The following is a 19,890-nucleotide window of genomic DNA, read 5'->3' on the forward strand; positions in this document are numbered from 1 at the left end:
CTAATCACGTTAGAGGCCTAGTCTGAAACACCATGGAATCAGAGGATATAGGGTTTGGACAGGGAATGATGAAACAGGCTGGAAGTTCCTTATTGCTCCGTGTCTACTGATATTCTTTTGTCCTTATGATTGGATAAACATTTGCCAATTGACCTAGCGGAAGGGAATATATTAGAGAATATACTTAACTGGGTCAATGTTCCCATCTAATCTTGATTAAAAGATGCTCCCTTACCCTCATCTTGGGAGAAGGTCTTTCCGGGTCGAGGGTCAAACAGGTATTCACCTGTCGCCAACTCAAGTGCCTGTGTATGGAAAGAGAGGCAGGCACCTTGTGAAGTACAGAACATGAAATGCACAAAAAACAATCACATTCTGTGAAACTTTGAAGGTAATTAAAGTCTGCAGTATCTAGCACAGCACACAAATATCAACAGCATAATGCTGGCAGGATCAAAGTCAGTGAATCTCTGATCTTTCATGAATTTTGGAAGATTCTACTTCAGAGACTTATTGATCATGAACTGACTCTCACTGCATGGTCCTGTACTCAATGGGCATGGGCTTGTCTTGAAGACTGCAAAGGGAGGAGATAAACGTGGGGAACTGTGAGCTCCCCTTTAAATTCTCTCTTTTTCACCTGCAATTGAGGCGCACAATACATTGCAAAGTTAAGGAATGGCCTTGGTTTGAGAGGGGTCCATTTATCACTAATGCATAGCTTGTAATCATGTATAGTCTTTCTGCTGACTGGATAGCACGCGACAAAAACAGGTTTTCACTCTACCTCAGTACTGGTGTTCATAAACGAATCTAAACTAAATATTCGTTCATGGAATCTGGATGTTGCAGATAAGGGTAGCACTTACCTCTCATCTTTAATTGTCCCTGATGTTTATGAATTGACTTTAGATAGTTAAATATCAACCACGTTTCAGTAGCAATGTAATAATTTAAAGGACAAGAGGCGACAGCAGAGTTGTGCTGGTGCCTCACAGCTTCTGCGATATCTGGTCTTGTCCATTATGGAGGTAGCAGCTTCTCCCTGTCACGGTCTAAAAATTGTTTGGTAAATTGGCCGCTGTAAATTGCCCTCAGGGTGTTGATGAATGGTAAACTCTGGAGAAGTTAGCAAAATAGAATGAATGAAGGTAGGATTGGGGTTAAATTGGCTGCTTGATGGTATGTGTGGAGTTGGTGGGCTTAATAGCTGGGCAGATGGGGCTCATCAGCCTGGGCAGGCAGTCATAGAAACATAGAAAATAGGTGCAGGAGTAGGCCTTTCAGCCCTTCGAGCCTGCACCGCCATTCAATATCATCATGGCTGATCATCCAACTCAGTATCCTGTACCTGCCTTCTCTCCATACCCCCTGATCCCTTTAGCCACAAGGGCCACATCTAACTCCCTCTTAAATATAGCCAATGAACTGGCCTCAACTACCTTCTGTGGCAGAGAATTCCACAGATTCACCACTCTCTGTGTAAACCCCTTGTTCTGGACTTCCCCAACATCGGGAATAATCTTCCTGCATCTAGCCTGTCCAACCCCTTAAGAATTTTGTAAGTTTCTATAAGATCCCCCCTCAATCTTCTAAATTCTAGCGTGTAGAAGCCGAGTCTATCCAGTCTTTCTTCATATGAAAGTCCTGCCATCCCAGGAATCAGTCTGGTGAACCTTCTCTGTACTCCCTCTATGGCAAGAATGTCCTTCCTCAGATTAGGAGACCAAAACTGTACGCAATACTCCAGGTGTGGTCTCACCAAGACCCTGTACAACTGCAGTGGAACCTCCCTGCTCTTATACTCAAATCCATCTAGGAGAGGGGAAACTCTGATTTAAAACCTCCACTGCCTTGTGGCCATATCCAGTCATGGAAAAGGCTCCAGGAGTAAACCTCAAGAAAATCCAGAGTCGGAGCCCCTAAGGCAGTTCATCGTTGTCTACAACCTCGCTCTGGCAGCTCCTGCGATGGCGCTGGTGCCAAACTGTAACGGCCCTGCTGTTCCTTTGGATCGATCAGCGACGTGGAGAGGGGGGGACGTGCTGCATGGGCAACAGCCTGTCCCCCATATGACATCGCCCAGGCTTGCATCCGACCAGGATGCATCACCCATGGTCAGTCATGACCGAGAGGGGCCACCTACTCATAGCCAGAATCTCACTATGAATCACTATGACATGGTTGCCAGGACATATTTTTTCCCCTAAAAGATGTAAGTGAATCAAATTCCAGTTTAAAATCCTGTTGTTTTATGGTGAGATTTATTTAATCTCTCAGCTGCTACAATGAGATTTAACCTCACATCTCTAGATCAATAGCCTCTACCTCTGGATACCAATCGCGTGCTTTCCATGGCATTGTGTGGCATTCGGCCCACTATTACATTGCAGGTTGTAGAAACATGATGAATTGAATAAAGTTATCGCCAAATATTACACATGCAAACTAAGTGTAAACATTCCAATATTTTTCAGTGTTATTTCCCTTTCCCTAACGTTCTTCATTCATTCTCCCCTCACTTTAAATCTTAGCACTGATTACGTCCCTTTCCACCCCAAGGCGCGAAGAGAAACCTCCTCTCACTAATCTCATGATACGACACTGAAATCATCGTGATGCTTTTGGTGAAAGCAATCAGCGTGACTTGACCTGCACCCCAGACGTTACTCCAAAGGGCCCTGTGGGAAACTGCTTTGCCACCGTTCAGTGGCTCTCTTTCAGTCCACATCCGAATGCGGGGACATTACATCCTTGCATTGATGTGGCACCTCACAGTGCACATTCCAAATGGGATATTGCATTTCGCAAACCAGTTGCTGTCGGGAGCATCCCGACTTAAATAAACAATGAAGCTTTAATGAGCATTGCACACATTCTCTGCACAGGCTGTCGCGCTGCTCAAGGCTGACCTGCTGCTCCGTGGGTTCATTGAACACATCAGCGCAGAGAAGAATCTCAGGCAACATTAGATCGCCAATCCATATGATTCATACTGCAATAATCTAATTTAAATTGCAAAGTAATTTAGTTTAGTTTAGAGATATAGCGTGGAAATGGCCCTTCAGCCACCAAGTCCGCGCCGACCAGCGATCACCCGTACGCACTAGCTCTATCCCACACACGAGGGAAAATTTACAGAAGCCAATTAACCTACAAGTCTGCACATGTTTGGAATGTGGGACGAAACCAAAACACCCGGAGTAAACCCACGCGGTCACAGGGAGAACATACAAACTCTGCCCGGACAGCACCCGTAGTCAGGATGGAACCAGGGTCTCTGGCGCTGTAAGGCAGCAACTCTACCGCTGCGCCACCTTGCCACATCAGATAAACAATGGGGCAATGTACAATCCGTAGCTTTCCTATATCTGTTACCATACAGGCTGTGCTCCATATGTCCGCCGGAGGCCCATAACCAGCTCCAAGGATGGTCTCCAGTGCTCGGTATGGTCTCGTCTGGATCTCTTCAGTGACGTGCTTGAACTGGAGCCAAGGGCAGAGAGGAAGGGTGTATAAGCAGAGAGACAAGTTCTAAACAAAGTTTTCAGTGAAGTGCTAAATCATTGCGAAGAATCATCGCAGAATGATGAATGCCATGATTTGCAGCTTAACACATATCTGACTCCGATTATGCTTCATCATGCATGTGTGGGTCAAATGGAAAGATATCGCATGGACACTTAATATGAAGCCACAAGATAACTTCCCCCAAACTCACTTCACTTTGACCCCAGTAATGTCTTTTTTTTAAATAATCCAAAATGCTTTTATTCAATTATACACAAATACAGAGTAGTAACAAAATCAAGACTGCCATTGGCAGTTTACAATCAAACAGTTATCAGATTAAAGGTACACAAAAAAGCTGGAGAAACTCAGCGGGTGCAGCAGCATCTATGGAGCGAAGGAAATAGGCAACGTTTCGGGCCGAAACTCTTCTTCAGACTGATCGGGGGTGAGGGGGGCGGGGACAAGAAAGGAAAAAGGAGGAGGAGTCCGAAGGCCGGGGGATGGGAGGAGACAGCAGGGGGACTGAGGAAGGGGAGGAGATAGCAAGGACTAACAAAATTGGGAGAATTCGATGTTCATGCCCCCAGGATGCAGACTCCCCAAGCGGAATATGAGGTGCTGTTCCTCCAATTTCAGGTGCTGCTCGCTGTGGCCATGGAGGAGACCCAGGACAGAGAGGTCGGAGACGGAGTGGGAGGGGGAGTTGAAGTGCTGAGCCACCGGGAGGTCAGCTTGGTTATTGCGGACCAAACGGAGGTGTTCGGCGAAACGATCGCCCAACCTCCGCTTGGTCAAGTTATCAGATTAAAATGGTTAACGTTATCTACAATTCACTCGACCCCCCCGCAGCAACCTGCGTTCACGGAAGGCCTCCAGTCCCCGTGGACACCGCATGCTCCCTCTCCAGGGACACACGGGCACGGTCGCAGGCCTGGAAGAGGGGCAGGCAGTTGACTCAGGCAGAACCCTCGACTGCCCACTGTCTGGACCCGCGAATAGTCATCTTGCAGTAATGTCATTTGGGACGCACTAAATTACTGAATGGTTTTCAGCCACTTTGTAAGGGGATGTACAGACCGCTCCACCAGCGATGGAGGAGAGAAACATGACTTATTGTAGGAATAAGGGGATGAACCTCGGAGAGAGTGTGATTTTGGACAAGAGATGGAGAGGAATTTATTTGCTGAGACTTGTACCCATTCAATTACAAAACCCATTATTCAAGCGATCCACGTGAAAAGCATCTCAGGCAGCCTTCCATGACTCAATGGCACTCACCGTCCAGCAGCCACTTCCTAGGTCTGCGATCTTTACGCTTATTTCTTCAGCATATTTAGGATCCAAAGGGTTCGGGAGTGATTGGTCAGTGTTCATTTCCCCTGCAAATAATAACAAAAATCAGCTCAAAGGAGATAAGTAAAAGAAAATCTCTGCTCACACTCAGCACATTTCTTACCAGTATTGTGATGATGCCCTTGGGCTTCGGGAAGAATTAGGAATAAGAGTTTAGAAAATGGTGAGATCGGGGTGATGGAATTTTGGCCACTGAGCCAGTATTGAGAAAAATAAACAATTGTAGGGAAAAAAAGCTGTAAATTCTTTATTTGAGGAACGCCAGAGGTCAAAGTAAGGATGGAGGGGAGGGGGAGGGGGAGGGAGAAAGAAGACTAATTTGTGCCCCCTTGAATGGCACTAGGACATCCAAAACACTTTACAACCACAAACATACACTGAAGTGTTCTTTCCCCTCCCGAGATACTTTCCACTACGACCGCAGGAGAAGTGACACCAGCCCCGACTCCCCCTCCCCAATCCTCATGCAGGGACCCCAGACAGGGGTTCACATACACCATTTCAAGCCTTGTCTGCTGCAAGGGGTGGTCCCAATAAGGCCGTCTTTATATCGGCGAGACGAACTGCAGACTCGGCGACTGTTCCACCGAACACCTGCGCTCGGTCCAGCTGGGCTTGCTGGATCTCGCAGTTGCTGACCATTTTAACTCCCCTTCACATGCTCATGCCAACCTTTCTATCCTAGACCTCATCTATTGCCAGAGTGAAGCCACGTGCAAACTGGAGGAACGGTTCCTCCTTGAACATTAAATTGACAAATTTAAGTTACACCCCCTTCCTGCTCTCTTTCTTGAGAGGGAAGTATAGATCAGACATGATTGAATGGCGGAGTAGACTTGATGGGCTGAATGGCCTAATTCTGCTCCTTTTACTTATGAACACAAAGTGCTGGAGTAGCTCAGCAGGTCAACCAGCATCTCTGAAGAACATGGATAGGCGATGCTTCAGGTCATGACCCTGCTTCAGGCTGACAGGGAATTGCATGCAGTAAGCTCCTACAACAGCAATGTGAAAGTGACCAACCTTTAGGTCATTTTAGTCAAGGGAAGGATAACTATGAGTCTCTCTGTGAAGGATATTGAGGAAGCATTTTGTGGTCTAATGCCTGAAGATTGCCTCCAGAATATTTTAATATTGTAATGTTCTGCCATGCCTTTCAATACCTGTTGGACTTAGTGTTCCATCGCCTGGTCCCTGCTGCATGGAAACAGCTAATCGATTGAGATATTGCTGGTTGACACATAGTAGAATGTTATCTGGCTTGATATCCATGTGCAGAATCTTGCACTTTGTATGCAGATAGTTCAGCCCTTGGAGAACCTGTTACATGAGGACAGAAAGCAGCTGATCAGACAGGATACTTACACCAATCCAAAAATTAGAACACGTTGGTCAGCCAAACAAATTATTACCAAATGTGAGGCACTTGGTTTTAGTTTAGTTTAATTTAAAAATACAGTGTGGAAACAAGCCCTATGGCCCACCGAGTCCACGCTGACCATCCCCACACTAGTTCTGTCCTACACTCCAGGGACAATTAATCTCCAAAACTGCGCGTCTTTGGAATGTGGGAGAAAACCGGAGCACCTGGAGAAAACCCACTCGGTCACTGAGAGAACGGACAAACTCCAAATAGACAGCGCCCGTCGTCAGAATCTAACCGGGGTCTCTGGCGCTGTAAGGCAGCAACTCTACATCTGCGCCACCGTGCCGCTTGATCAGTCTTTCCAAAGATCACAGTCATCAAATTTAACAACACCGTTGTTAGATTCTTCATCTTTGGATTTCCTCTGTCAGATACAGCTGTCTTATGGTAAAACTGGGGAGGACTGATCTCTAGCAGTTGGAGTTTAGAAGAAATAGATGTAGTTCACTGAATCATGCAAAGGATTGTTTAAGGAGAGGCTGGTCTCAAAGTAAAAGGTCAGGCATTTGGAGTGTTGCGTGCAGTATCTGGAGTGTTGCGTGCGGTGTTTGGAGTGTTGCGTGCAGTGTTTGGAGTGTTGCGTGCAGTGTTTGGAGTGTTGCGTGCAGTGTTTGGAGTGTTGCGTGCAGTATCTGGAGTGTTGCGTGCAGTGTTTGGAGTGTTGGGTGCAGTGTTTGGAGTGTTGCGTGCAGTGTTTGGAGTGTTGCGTGCAGTATCTGGAGTGTTGGGTGCAGTGTTTGGAGTGTTGCGTGCAGTGTTTGGAGTGTTGCGTGCAGTGTTTGGAGTGTTGCGTGCAGTATTTGGAGTGTTGCGTGCAGTATTTGGAGTGTTGCGTGCAGTATTTGGAGTATTGTGCGCAGTTCTGGCCGCCCCAGTACAGGATGGATGTGGAGGCTTTGGGAAAAGATACACAGGAGGATTAGCACGGTGATGCCTGGACTAGGGGGTATTTACAGCAAGGTCTTGGATGGTCAGACCTTGATGTTGGATGGTCTTGGATTGTTTTCTCTGTTCAGGTCTCTTGAGGGGAGACCTGAACGAAGTATATAAGATTACGCGAGGCACAGATATGGACAGTCAGAACATTTTTCACAGGATTTAAATATCAAATATTAGATGCATAGCTTTAAGATGAGAGAGACAACGTTTAAAGGAGATGTGCGGGGCAAGTTTTTTCACACAGAGGCTGGTGAGTGCCTGGAACGCACCACCGGCTGTAGTAGTGGAGGCAGATACGATAGTGGCATTTGGAAACCTTTGGATAGGCACATGGATATGCCAGGAATAGACAGATATGGATCACATGCAGGAAGATAAGAGTTGGTCTTGGCATCAGGCTCAGAACAAATACTGTGGGCTGAAGGACCTGTTTATGTGCTGTACTGTTCTATGTTCTATTTAGCACTGAGTAGAATATTGTTTCCATTCAGAATCACAACCCTTTGTAATTCTTTACCTTGGAGAGCTGCTGATGCTTAGCTATTGTTTTTTGGACATTGAAAGATTCAAGGGCGAATGGAAATCAAGTCAAGTTGAGTTTATTGTCATCTGCACAAATACTGTGCAGTAAAGGTAGAATGGTAAATCTTGCTTGCAGCAACGTCACAGGCACATAGACTCAGACAACACACAAAAACATATTGTACATAAATGACACATAAGATTTCTAAAAGGAAGAAGAGTATTCAAAACAAAAGGACATTAGTGCAAAGACACGATTTAAAAAAAATCAAGTGCATGATAGTAGGTGCAAGAGATGGACTGTAGTGTTCTGTTGTTGAGGTAGGATCAAGGCTGTGCAGGTTGGTTCAGGAACCTGGTCGTTGTAGGAATGTAGCTGTTCCTGAACCTTGTGGTGTAGGGCTTCATGCTTCTGTGCCTCCTGCCCAATGGTAGCAGTGAGAAGAGAGCATGGGCGGATGGTGGGGATCCTTGATGACGGATGCCTCCTTCTTCAGGCAGTGCCTCATGTCGATGCTATCAATGGATTAGCGGGCTGTGCTTGCGATGTACCGGGCTGAGTCCACCACACCCTGCAGCCCCTTGGACCAGGCCATGATGCAAGCAGTCCTGCTACTTTCAGACAGGGTAGCGGTTCTGTGAAACTGTGATAACCATGATACTTCTGAATGGTGGAGCAATCTTGAGGGCCGGACTTCTGTTCCTTGTATTGTGGCTAAGAGAAGGAGGCAGCAAACATAGACACAACTCTGTTAAAGAAGAGGAAGCATCTGCTTCCCAAATCATCAGATTGTCCCAAAACTCCCCACCACCAAGGAATAACTTTTGAAGTGTAGTCTCTGTTGTTTTAAAGGGAAACACAGCAGAATATACGCTCCCTACAAGGTCTGCATTGGGGGAAGAACCTTGTCACAATACCGGGGAAAATGCTTTTGTTTGCTTCCGCTGAATGTGAAGCAGTACTATTAGATGGTGGCTAGATAGCACTGGACTGGCAAATAACATTCAAGAGATCCACTCCAGCCATGACAGGTGACACTGAATTCAATATATCTACGCCACAATGGCGCAGCGGTAGAATTGCTGCCTTATAGCGCCAGAGACCCGGGTTCGATCCTGACTACGGCTGCTGTGTGTACGGAGTGTTTACATTCTCCACATGACCGCATGGGTTTTCCCCGGGTGCTTCAGTGTCCTCCCACACTCCAAAGACGTATAAGTTTGTTGGCTTTGGTAAAATTGTAAATAGTCCCTAGTGTGTGGGATAGTGCACGGAGATCGCTGGTCGGCATGGACTCGGTGGGCCGAAGGGCCTGTTTTTGTGCTGTATCTGTAAACTAAACCTGATGATGTCCTGCACCAGATGAAAGTTCACTCCGGATTTTGTGCCATGATGCCAGGAAAATGGTAGTTTTGAGAAAAGGATTAATTATTGGCCAGGCTCCTGCTTAGATTGAGATCTGACACTGGACTTCAAGGAGTTCAGAATGGTGGAAGGAACTTGGGCTTAATAGCTTGCCCTTATGTTATCTAAGAGTTCAACACCAGGTCTGAGGAGGTGTGAAGGATATCTTTGCATGACTTCAATGGCAGATAACAGCTGTGAGAGCCTCTGGCAAGGCTGTAAATTTAAATGGACTTTCAGAGAGGTAACTAAATCTATTCAAGGACCTTCTAAAAAATGATTCAGTTACTTGTTAATTTAAATGTTTTGAATGTTTAGGTTTGTTTTCAAAAAATTTCAAGGTCCAAAGGTTTGTAAGAGCCTTGAAAAGACTTTTGGAGCTTTGTAAGTTTAAAAGAAAATTGTTTATATAGCTGAGGAATATTTCTAAAAGATTTGATAGCTCAGACTAAGTCAGGAGTTTGATGCAGCTGATAATTTGTTTCCTCTTCTGTCACGGAAGACCCTTTGAACAGACTGAACCTCAGAATCACAACGTTGATTCTTCCTCCGTGTGTGGCCAATAAACCTTTACAAACTGCCACCAGGGAGTGTCGGCAGGGACACTCATTATACGTTGTTTAAAGAGAATTATTTATGGACGCAGCCCAGACCATCATGCAAACCAACCTCCCTTCCATTGACTCCATATAATCAAGGATGAGCCTCACCCCAAGTCACTTCCCCTTCTCTCCTCTCCCATCAGCACGAGGTACAGAAGTGTGAAAACGCACACACCTCCAGATTCAAGGACAGTTTCTTTCCAGTTGTTATCAGGCAACCAACCCATCCTATCACCAACTAGAGAGCAGTCCTGACCTGTCATCTACATAATTAGAGACCCTTGAACTATCGTTAAATGGACTTTGCTCCAAATGTTATTTATTTTATTCTGTCTGTACACTATGTACAGCTTGATTGTAATCACTTATAGTCTTTCCGCTAACTGGATAGCGCACAATAAAAAAAGCTTTTCGCTGTACCTCGGTACATGTGACCATAATAAACTAAACTAAAGATAAGCAGAACAAAACTAAAAAAATAATGAGTTGGTGCAGGTACACAAAAAAGCTGGAGAAACTCAGCGGGTGCAGCAGCATCTATGGAGCGAAGGAAATAGGCAACGTTTCGGGCCGAAACGTTGCCTATTTCCTTTGCTCCATGGATGCTGCTGCACCCGCTGAGTTTCTCCAGCTTTTTTGTGTACCTTCGATTTTCCAGCATCTGCAGTTCCTTCTTAAACGTAATGAGTTGGTGCAAACTTTTTTTTATCAAGGTAAACAAAGACAGCTAGGGATGAACAATAAGCATGTCATTATTCATATCCTGACAGCAGCAAAAGCCCTTTGGTACCTGTTGCTTTCAAGCCCGTCCAGAATTTGGAGTCAAAGAGTTGGCCAACGCAAAAATGGACCCTTCAGCCCAACATGTCCATGTCACCATTTTAACCATCGACACTAATCCTATTTACCCAGAGTAGGTCTGTATCCCTCAGTGGCCATAACTATTCAAGTGCCTGGCAAAATGCTTCTTGAAGGTGGTGAGTGTACAGAACTGTGCCACTTCCTCTGGATGTATGTTCCACATGTATTAACTACTCTCTGTGTTAAATCAAATGCTTCCCTCAGATCCCCTTTAAATCTCCCCCCTCCCTCCTTAATGCAAAGCTGCCATGGGGAAAAAAAGATTTTGATGATCTACCATATCTATGTCCTTCAAAACTTTCTTGACCCCTATCAGGTCATCCCTCATCCTCCTTTGCTCTAGGGAAAACAAGCCCAGGCTATCTTCTCTCCCCATAACTAAAGTCCTCCAATCCAGGCAGCATCCTGGTGAACCCTCTGCACCCTCTCCAGCACAATAACATTTATGCTGACACTTCAGTGGATAATAATGAACGGACTGGTCGCTGGCTGCCACGCCAACAGTGGGAGGCTTTTCCAAAATCCATTCTTGTGGAGCCAGGAGAAGTTGATTTTCCACAGAACTCTGAATCACACCAGTTGAGTGAAAATATATATCACGTTTAAAACCAAGTTTACTTTCGTGTGGAGATACAAAGTGGAAACAAGCCCTTCGGCTCACCGTGTCCATACTGACCAGCGATCACCCGTACACATGTTCTATCCCATGCTCCAGGGACAATTTACAGAAGCCAATTAACCTACAAACCCGCACGTCTTTGGAATGTGGGAGGAAACTGGAGCACCCGGAGAAAACCCATGCGGTCACAAACTCCATGCAGACAATACCCTTAGTCAGGATTGAACCCGAGGTTTCTGGCACTGTATGGCAGCAACTCTACCGCTGCGCCACTGTGCCATCCCCAAATTTCAAGCAAGCTTCACACCCCTTGATTAGTGAATAGTAAAGCAGTGCCAATATACTGGCTCAATGTTGTTCTTGATCTCTCTTTAATCTCACCTGTCGAATGATCCTTTTGACACAAGGCATGGGTAGTCCTTGCCAATTGGATTTAATAATCCAGTGATAAAGGTGGTTACCCAGCAGTTCAATGACCAGGCACACATCTGGCGAGGGAGTTAAGGGTTGCTACAGAAAGTCTGGACCTGATCAATTATGAGTGAAGTTATAAAGATGCAGAAAGCTTTTATGTCATCTCCTCAAAACATCTCAGATTACTTTAAGTACATTGTGAATTGCAGTGACTACCACTGCGTCATAGCCAGCAGATATGTTGTGCTCTGTAAAATTCAATAAACCCCAATGAGCTGAATAGCAAATAAATTAAAATGTGTTTGCAATATTAAGGAAGAGACACAAAACCTGATACACCTCCTTGCATTATGTTTGCAATTATCTGAACAGACAGAACTTCAGTTTTAACTGTTATCTACGGGGTAATATCTATAAACATGCAACACTTCTTCAAGAGAATCATAAAGGCATGGTAGAGTCATAAGGCCATTCAGCCCACTGTCCATGCCAGCTCATTTCGAGCAATTTATTCAGTCCCATCACAATGAATCTGTTTATGAATTAGCTACCATGAGACTAAAACTGCAAAGTTGTAAGGATTTGTTCTGAACCCTTTCATACCTCTAATTTCCCTCTCCCCTGACTCTCAGTCTGAAGAAGGGTTTCAACCAGAAACATCACCTATTCCTTTTCTCCAGAGATGCCGCCTGACCCGTTGAGTTACTCCAGCATTTTGCGCCTATCTTCGTTGCAAGCTTTAAAGTCTGTAAGCAAGAATGCTAATGCCGATCTGAATCTATTTAATCCTATTTAAAACTATAGATGACCAGATTACTGATCTGATCTGAATCTACGTCTTGTAGAATAAAGAAATATTTATATTCTCAAAGTCAAGTCATCCTCAAGTCAACTCATAAACAATTCAACATTGTCAAATGCCCTCGACATTTAGCTTATTCATAAACCCCCTGATCTCAAATAACATCATTCTCAAATCACTTATTAAGGTAATCACATTAGAAGTAGTGTACAGACTTTTATTCATAAAAATCTGGATATCATGTATCCTGTGTTACTGGAGTCAACAAATAGCTGTTTCCGGATCCTGCCATTTAATAAAGTTGCAGCGAAGGTCACTGGAGTTGCCTGGATTATCCTATCCTATTTCATTCCACGTGAAAACATATCTGGACTGTGCTTGGAAACCTGTGTCATAACTGAGACCAGGAGGTCACCAAATAGATGACTAACATATTCTTTATTCAGGCATTGTGCTGCTGTCATCAAATATATACACCGTATAATTACCCACACCCATCCCCCTTTTTTGACCCTTCTCTTCCCTGTGCCCCACCCAGCCACACTTCCATTTCTCCCACTTCCCCCTTTCCCCCCCCCCCATCCCCTTACACCTATGTTCATTCCTCCAGCTTCACATTTCACTCCACTCTCACATTCTATTGTCTCCTTCTTTATCTCTAGCCTTTGTCCACCTATCTCCCAATCAAACCCCTCTCACCCGTATCCACCTATCACTTGCCCGGATTGTCCCACCCCCACCGCTTGTCCAGCTTTCCCCTCCTTACCACATTCAGTCTGCAGAAGGGTCCCGTCCGGAAATGTCGGCCTATCCATTCCCTCCACAGACGCTGCCTGACCCGCCGCATTACTCCAGCAGTTTGTGTTTTCCTCAAAATTACAGCATCTGCAGTTTCCTTTTCTCCTTTTTTAGTTTGGTTTAGTTTAGAGACACAGCATGGAAACATGCCCTTCGGCCCACCAAGTTCGTGCTGGCCAATGATCTTCATACACTAGCACTATCCTGCACTCCAGGGGACAATTTACAATATTACCGGCCAATTAACCTACAAAACTGCACGCCTTTGGAGTGTGGGAGGAAAGCGGAGCACCCGGAGAAAACCCACACGGTCACGGGGAGAACGTGCAAACTCCATATGGACAGCAGACATGGTCAGAATCTAATCCCGGTCTCTGGGCCTGTAAGGCAGCACCTCTACTGCTGCACCACCGTTCTAGTTACACAATAATAGTTACTCCTAGTACATAAGTTAAAATCGTCTTACATTATGCCTTTTTGTAAAAAAACTCAGTGGTGAAATAGTCTTAAAGGATACGAACACCATTCAGACCAACTATCATAAAGTCATCTAATAGCTGGACAATTCGCTCCTTGTCTGGATCCTTTGAGCTTTTCCAACTCACCTGAGAAAATAAATCTTTTGTTAATAATATAGTGAGTTATGGCACCATACAGCAAGGAAACCATCCCTTCAGCCTATTGAGCCCACACTGACATCAACCACCCATTTACATTATTTCCTTATGTTCTCCTCTCATTCCATCCCGATTCTACCACTCACCTACATCCTTGGAGCAAGTTACCTACCAGCCTGAATGCCTTTGGCATGTGGGTGGAAACCAGAGCACCTGAAGGAAATCCTCAAAGTCAAAGGGATGATGTGTCCACACAGACAAGCACTCAGGGTCAGGATTAAGCCCAGGTTGCTGTAGCGGTGAAATAGTGGTACTAACTGCTGCACCACGAAGCAACCCAGAATGTAATGGTATATAAATGGTTTGTACGTACCGCTGCCTTACAACGTCAAGAGACCCTGCTTTTGATCTTGACTACGGGTGCTGTCTGTACACAGTTTGTACGTTCTCCCAGTGACCACGCGGGTTTTCTCCAGGTGCTCTGGTTTCCTCCCATACTCCAAAGACGTACAGGTTTGTAGGTTAATTGGATTCTGTAAATTGTAAATTGTCCCTAGTGTGTAGGATAGTGCTAATGTATGGGGTGATCACTGGTCAGAGTGTACTCAATGGGCCGAAAGGCCTGTTTCCAGGCTGTGTCTCTAAAGTGTAAAGTCATAAACATCTTGCTGATGATCAATTTGTTCTAATTCTTACTTTACTGCCTGACATTCAAGCATCCTAAATCAGGAAGGCATTGGAATAGTGTAGGAAGGAACTGCAGATGCTGGTTTAAACCGAAGATAGACACAAAATGCTGGAGTAACTCAGCGGGACTGGCAGAATATCTGGAGAGAAGGAATGGGTGACGTTTCGAGTCTAGATGTTTTGGGTCAGGTCTGAAGAAAGGATCTACCTGAAAAGTCATCCATTCCTTCTCTCCAGAGATGCTGCCTGTCCCGCTGAGTTACTCCAGCATTTTGTATCTATCTTAGGTTTTGAAATAGACTTGTTTCCTCAGAATTGTTGACAGGAATGAATGGAAGAAAAGAATAAAGGCACTTGGAGAGGCATTAGGGAATAATGGGATCAGAGGTGAATTACTATATTACATTTAATGCAATACATCCTCCTCTTTTGGTACTGCCTGCTAGATGTTATGATGAGAGACCAGGTCTCCATGGCATGGATTTCAAGTTTCAGGTTTCCATGGTATTTCCTTAATTTTGTGGAAAAGCTAACATTAATTATTTCTTAAATCACCTCCATTGGGTCTTGTACCTTTGCCCTCCTCTGTCGCTTTATACAACCTCTCTGTGTGTCTTCTAACCTCTTCTACCTTCCACCAGATCACAGACCTTCGCCTTTGTTCTGTGCCTTTGTTCCACCCCAATCTTTTTTGTTAAGTTTAGTTTAATTTAGGGATACAGTGTGGAAACAGGCCCTTTGGCCCACTGAGTCCCCGCCGACCAGCGATCTCCGCACACTAGCACCACCTTACACACACTAGGGACAATTTACAATTTTGCAGAAACCAAGTTAACCTACAAACCTGTACATCTTTGGAGTGTGGGAGGAAACCGGAGCACCTGGAGAAACCACACATGGTCATGGGGAGAATGTACAAACTGTACAGACAGCACCCGTAGTCGGGATCAAACCTGGGTTTCTGGCGCTGCTCGATTATTGCTTCCTTCTTGCTGCAATCTTCCAGTGTTCTCCACTTTTATTTCATATTTCTAGTATTCAAGGTATTCCCCTTTCATTCTAGCATCCTATTCAGACCATTGAATCTCCACATACATTTGCCATATCCAAAATTAGAAAGAAATTCGCTATTTGGAACCTTCCACTTGACTGATTGAACCCTGGCCATCCACAACTTCCATCCACAAAGTTGGTGCGTCAGTGTGGCGGGGGGGGCTTCATTCACTGGCTCCCAGTGCCCTGAGATTGGACTGATATTTGTCATTAAGCAGGAGTGTTGCAGACGCTAGCTGGATATCCCGATACAATTGACATATCTATACCTAGCCTATTGAACGGGAAGATGTGAATTCACTCCATTGCAGTCAAATACTAGAGAACATACAGTAGCTTTAAGGTGAGAGGGGCAAGGTTTAAAGGAGATGTCCGGGCAAGTTTATTTTACACAGTGATGAGCGTTTGGAACATGCTGTTGGAGGTGGTGGCAGAATGAAACATTTGGAAAGGCACATGGAAATACGGGGAATTGATGGATATGAATTATGCGCAAGCAGATAAGAGTTGGTCTTGGCATTATGTTTGGCATTGTGGATGGTAAAGCCTGTTCTTATGCTGTGCAGTTCTATGTTCTATATGCTGGGTACAGATAACAGCAAAGAGAATTGGGCTGATTGGGCTGTTTGTAACTCTTGCTAGCTCAGACATCAAGACACCTTATTGAGAGGAACAGGTGATGTGAAAGACATGATTTCAGGCTGTCTCCTGACTGCACAAAATCATAAATGTGAACAGGTATAAACATTTTCTGGCAACTTGCCATAGATTTCCAGCGGTCCCTTTGAGAAGTGTAGACTCTATGATGCATGGTGTCACAATAGGGGATGCATCCGTTTCTGTTCCTTCTCTGGTAAAGCCAGTGGCTGCTCAATGTAAAACCAAAACTATGAAACAACATCTCAAGGGAATGTCACCTTGCTTACTCATCAACTCATTGGAAAGAATCTCTGGCTAGCTTTGGAGGATGCTTTTCACATGTTAACGTATGAAGGTCTAAGGAATTACGCACTGAAAGAAGGAGTGGTTTGCAATGAAGTGCTGCATAAGACAATGTAGTTTAGTGTAGTTTAGAGATACAGTGTGGCTCACCAAGTCCACGTCAACTAACAAGTGCCCATATACCAGTTCTATCCTTTACTCTAAGGGCAACTTTTCAGAAGCAAATTAGCCTACTGCATGTATTTGGAACGTGAAAGGAAACCAGAGCACCCGGAGAAAACCCACGGTGTCACAACGGGAACGTATAGACTCCTTACAGATAGCACCCGTAGGCAGGATCAAACCTGGGTCTCTGGCACTGTAAATTAGCAACTCTACCTCTCCACCACTGTGCCACCACAATTGTTACCTGAATTGTTATATAATGCCCTGATGTTATCTCTTGGAAAGGGGCAGAGGAGATTAATATCATATGTCATCCAGGCATTCTAAACTTCCTGATGGTAATGCTGAGTTGGGATAGGCCTGTCTGATTTATATCACTGAAACTCTTCTCTGGATGAAAGAGCAAGTGAGTTGGGATTTCCTTTCTGAGATTTTAAAAAGCCCATCTTATGAAGCAAATGTGGATGTAAAGATGCTTTATGGAAATATATAAACAGGCTTCAACCAAGTTGCTTCTTCTCTCTTGATTAGTCTCTGCCTTGTTGGTGAACTAGTTGGCTGCTGGATTAGGTTCCATCCACCACCCAGCCATGCATGGGGCTCCATGGGCAAGGTGGACAGTCCCTCTGCCGCTTGCCTATCTCGTGGCAGAACATTGGGAAAGGTGAAAGTTGGAAAGTGACCTCTTCCCTCCCCCAGGACTTAGCAGATGCCATTGAAATGGGTTAATGCTACCTGGCTTCATTTTCCAGTATAAAATGTGTAAATGGGAAAATTCAGACATTGTAGGCAGCCGGCCCCAATTGCTGCTTTAGGGGACAACTAAAGATTTATGTATTATCCATCTGTACCGCCAGGCAATGATTGGTGGGACCAACAGTTTAGACGAGGTTAGAAAGGAAAATTTGGCACAGGAAAACATTAGTGTTTATTTTGGTGGAGTTGGGAAGAGATATAGCATTCCTCCTGGGTTTCCAAAACGCAGGGCTGCCAACATTGGGTGAGAGTTGGGAATGAGAAATTGCGAGAGACCAAGCCCGAGGGAGCATAGGGACCGGGGGGGGGGGGGGGGGGGGGGGGGGGGGCTGTGGGTGTGAGGAGGGTGTCCTCCTCCCATTGGAATTGTGCAATAAGGTGCATACTGCAGCGAGTCTTTTAACTTACACTTGAATGCAATATATATGCTTTAAATTGGATAGGAGCATTTTTGAAAGGGGGGAGGCTGTGCGATCACTGATCACTGGCCTTGGGGGTACCCGGTTGAGGGAGTGGAGCAACCGAATGGGGAGAGGGTGTGGAAGACGGGGGTCCCCCCTCCAAGGGTAGGAACTTTTTGAAATTTGATGTATTAAAATCATGTTTTAGTGCACTGTAGAAGTATGATTTCAATGTTTTTTGTATGAAGTATTTTTAAGAGGTAACTTTTTAAGGGGTAACTTTATCCACACAAAGGGTGATGGGTGTATGGAACATGCTGCCAGAGGAGGTAGTTGAGGCAGGGACCATCCCAACATTTAAGAAAAAGTTAGACTGATACATGGATAGGACAGGTTTGGAGGTATGGACCAAAAGCAGGTGGCGTAGCTGGGACATGTTGGCGGGTGTGGGCAAGTTGCACCGAAGGGCCTGTATTCACACTGTATCACTCTATGACTACATTATACCTCCACCATGCATGAATGCTTCAAAATCAAGTGATCGAGTTTTATTGCCATATACTCAAGCATAGAAACATAGAAAATAGGTGCAGGAATAGGCCTTCGAGCCAGCACTGCCATTCAATATGATCATAGCTATTCATCTAAAATCATCCCTCTTTCCTGTTTTTTCCCCATATCCCTTGATGTCGTTAGCCCCAAGAACTAAATCTAACTCTCTCTTGAAAACATCCAGTGAATTGGCCTGCACTGCCTTCTGTGGCAGAGAATTCCACAGATTCACAACTCTCTGCGTGAAGAAAGTTTGTTCTCATCTCAGTCCTAACTGGCCCCCCCTTTATTCTTAAACTGTGACCCATGGTTTTGAGCGCCCCCAACATTGGGAACATTTTTCCTGCAGTTACAGTAAGTGAAAATCTAGCAGGCAAACAGGATGCTTTCACCAACCACCCCCATTTGAAGTCCACTACCGTCCACCGTTTCTACCCAGTGCTTGGTACTTACTTCCAGCAGCCACTGGTTGTCCTCCAGGATGCACTCTCTCTCCTCTCAACCCCCCTCTCTCTCCCCCCTCCATCTCTCTTTACCCTCTCTCTCTATTCTCTCCCTCTCTCTCTCCTCTCACTCCACTGTCTCCCCTCTCACTCTCTTCCCTTCCCTCTCTCTTCTCTCTCTCCCCCCTCTCTCTCCCCCCTCTCTCTCTCCCCCTCTCTCTCTCCTCTCTTCCCCCTCTCTCCGTCCCACCATCACTCTCTCCTCTCTCCCCCCCTCCCCTCTCTCCCTCTCTCTCCCCTCTCTTTCCCCTAACTTTCTCTCCCCTCTCTTTCCCCTAGCTCTCTCTCCCCCTCTCTCTATCTCCCCTCTATTTCTTCTTTCTCTCCCCTTCTTCTCTCTCCCTCCCTCTCATCCCCCTCTCTCCCCATCTCTCTCTCTTCCCCCCTCTCTCTTCCCCCTCTCTCTCCCATTCTCTCCTCCCTCTCCATCCCCTCTCTCTTCCCTCTTTCTTCCCTCTCACCCCTCTCTCCTCCCTCTCTCTCTTACCCCCCTCTCCCACCTCACTCTCCCCCCTCTCTCTCCCCTACCTCTCTCTCCCCCCCCTCTCCCTCTTCTCTCTCTCCATTCACACCCCCTCGGTCTCTCCCCTCTCTCTCCTCTCACCCCCCTCTCTCTCCCCCCACTGTCTCCCTGTCTCCTTCCCCTCTCTCTCTCTCTCTCTCCACCTCCCTTTGAGAGTCTGTCCCTTCGGCACAGAGACTCTCGCGGCAGCGGAGCTTCCGACGCTCTGACGGCCCGGGACACTCGCACTGTCCGGAGCGCTCCATGGCCAGAGCTGCAGCGAGCGACTCACTAGCCCCGCAAACACTCGACAGCGCCGCAAACACTCGCAAGTCCCGGCTCCCTGCATCTGTTCCCGCTGGTTCTGCTCCCATCCCTCCCGCAGCCCCTGCTCTCCAACACCCGCGGACCATGCAGTTTATCCGAATTTTGAAATTTTCGTTGATCACAAAATTTCT

General features: G+C 45.8%; 1 protein-coding gene across 2 annotated transcripts in view; it reads right to left on the bottom strand.

Annotated features, from left to right (window-relative positions):
- Window positions 1-19,890, bottom strand: part of LOC116983384 (SRSF protein kinase 3-like) — a 40,708-nt gene that overhangs the window by 7,645 nt on the left and 13,173 nt on the right. The window contains exons 5-10 of one of the 2 annotated variants that reach the window (XM_033037124.1): window positions 13,772-13,859; window positions 11,622-11,728; window positions 6,030-6,186; window positions 4,792-4,892; window positions 3,379-3,486; window positions 236-305 (exon numbers count right to left, since the gene is read on the bottom strand). In XM_033037124.1, the coding sequence (XP_032893015.1) occupies window positions 236-305; window positions 3,379-3,486; window positions 4,792-4,892; window positions 6,030-6,186; window positions 11,622-11,728; window positions 13,772-13,859 (631 nt within the window). The remainder of the gene's footprint in view (window positions 1-235; window positions 306-3,378; window positions 3,487-4,791; window positions 4,893-6,029; window positions 6,187-11,621; window positions 11,729-13,771; window positions 13,860-19,890) is intronic. The other variant, XM_033037125.1, reaches the window with a different exon arrangement.

Source organism: Amblyraja radiata, chromosome 18 (genome assembly GCF_010909765.2).
Source record: "Amblyraja radiata isolate CabotCenter1 chromosome 18, sAmbRad1.1.pri, whole genome shotgun sequence".
Lineage (NCBI taxonomy): Eukaryota > Metazoa > Chordata > Chondrichthyes > Rajiformes > Rajidae > Amblyraja > Amblyraja radiata.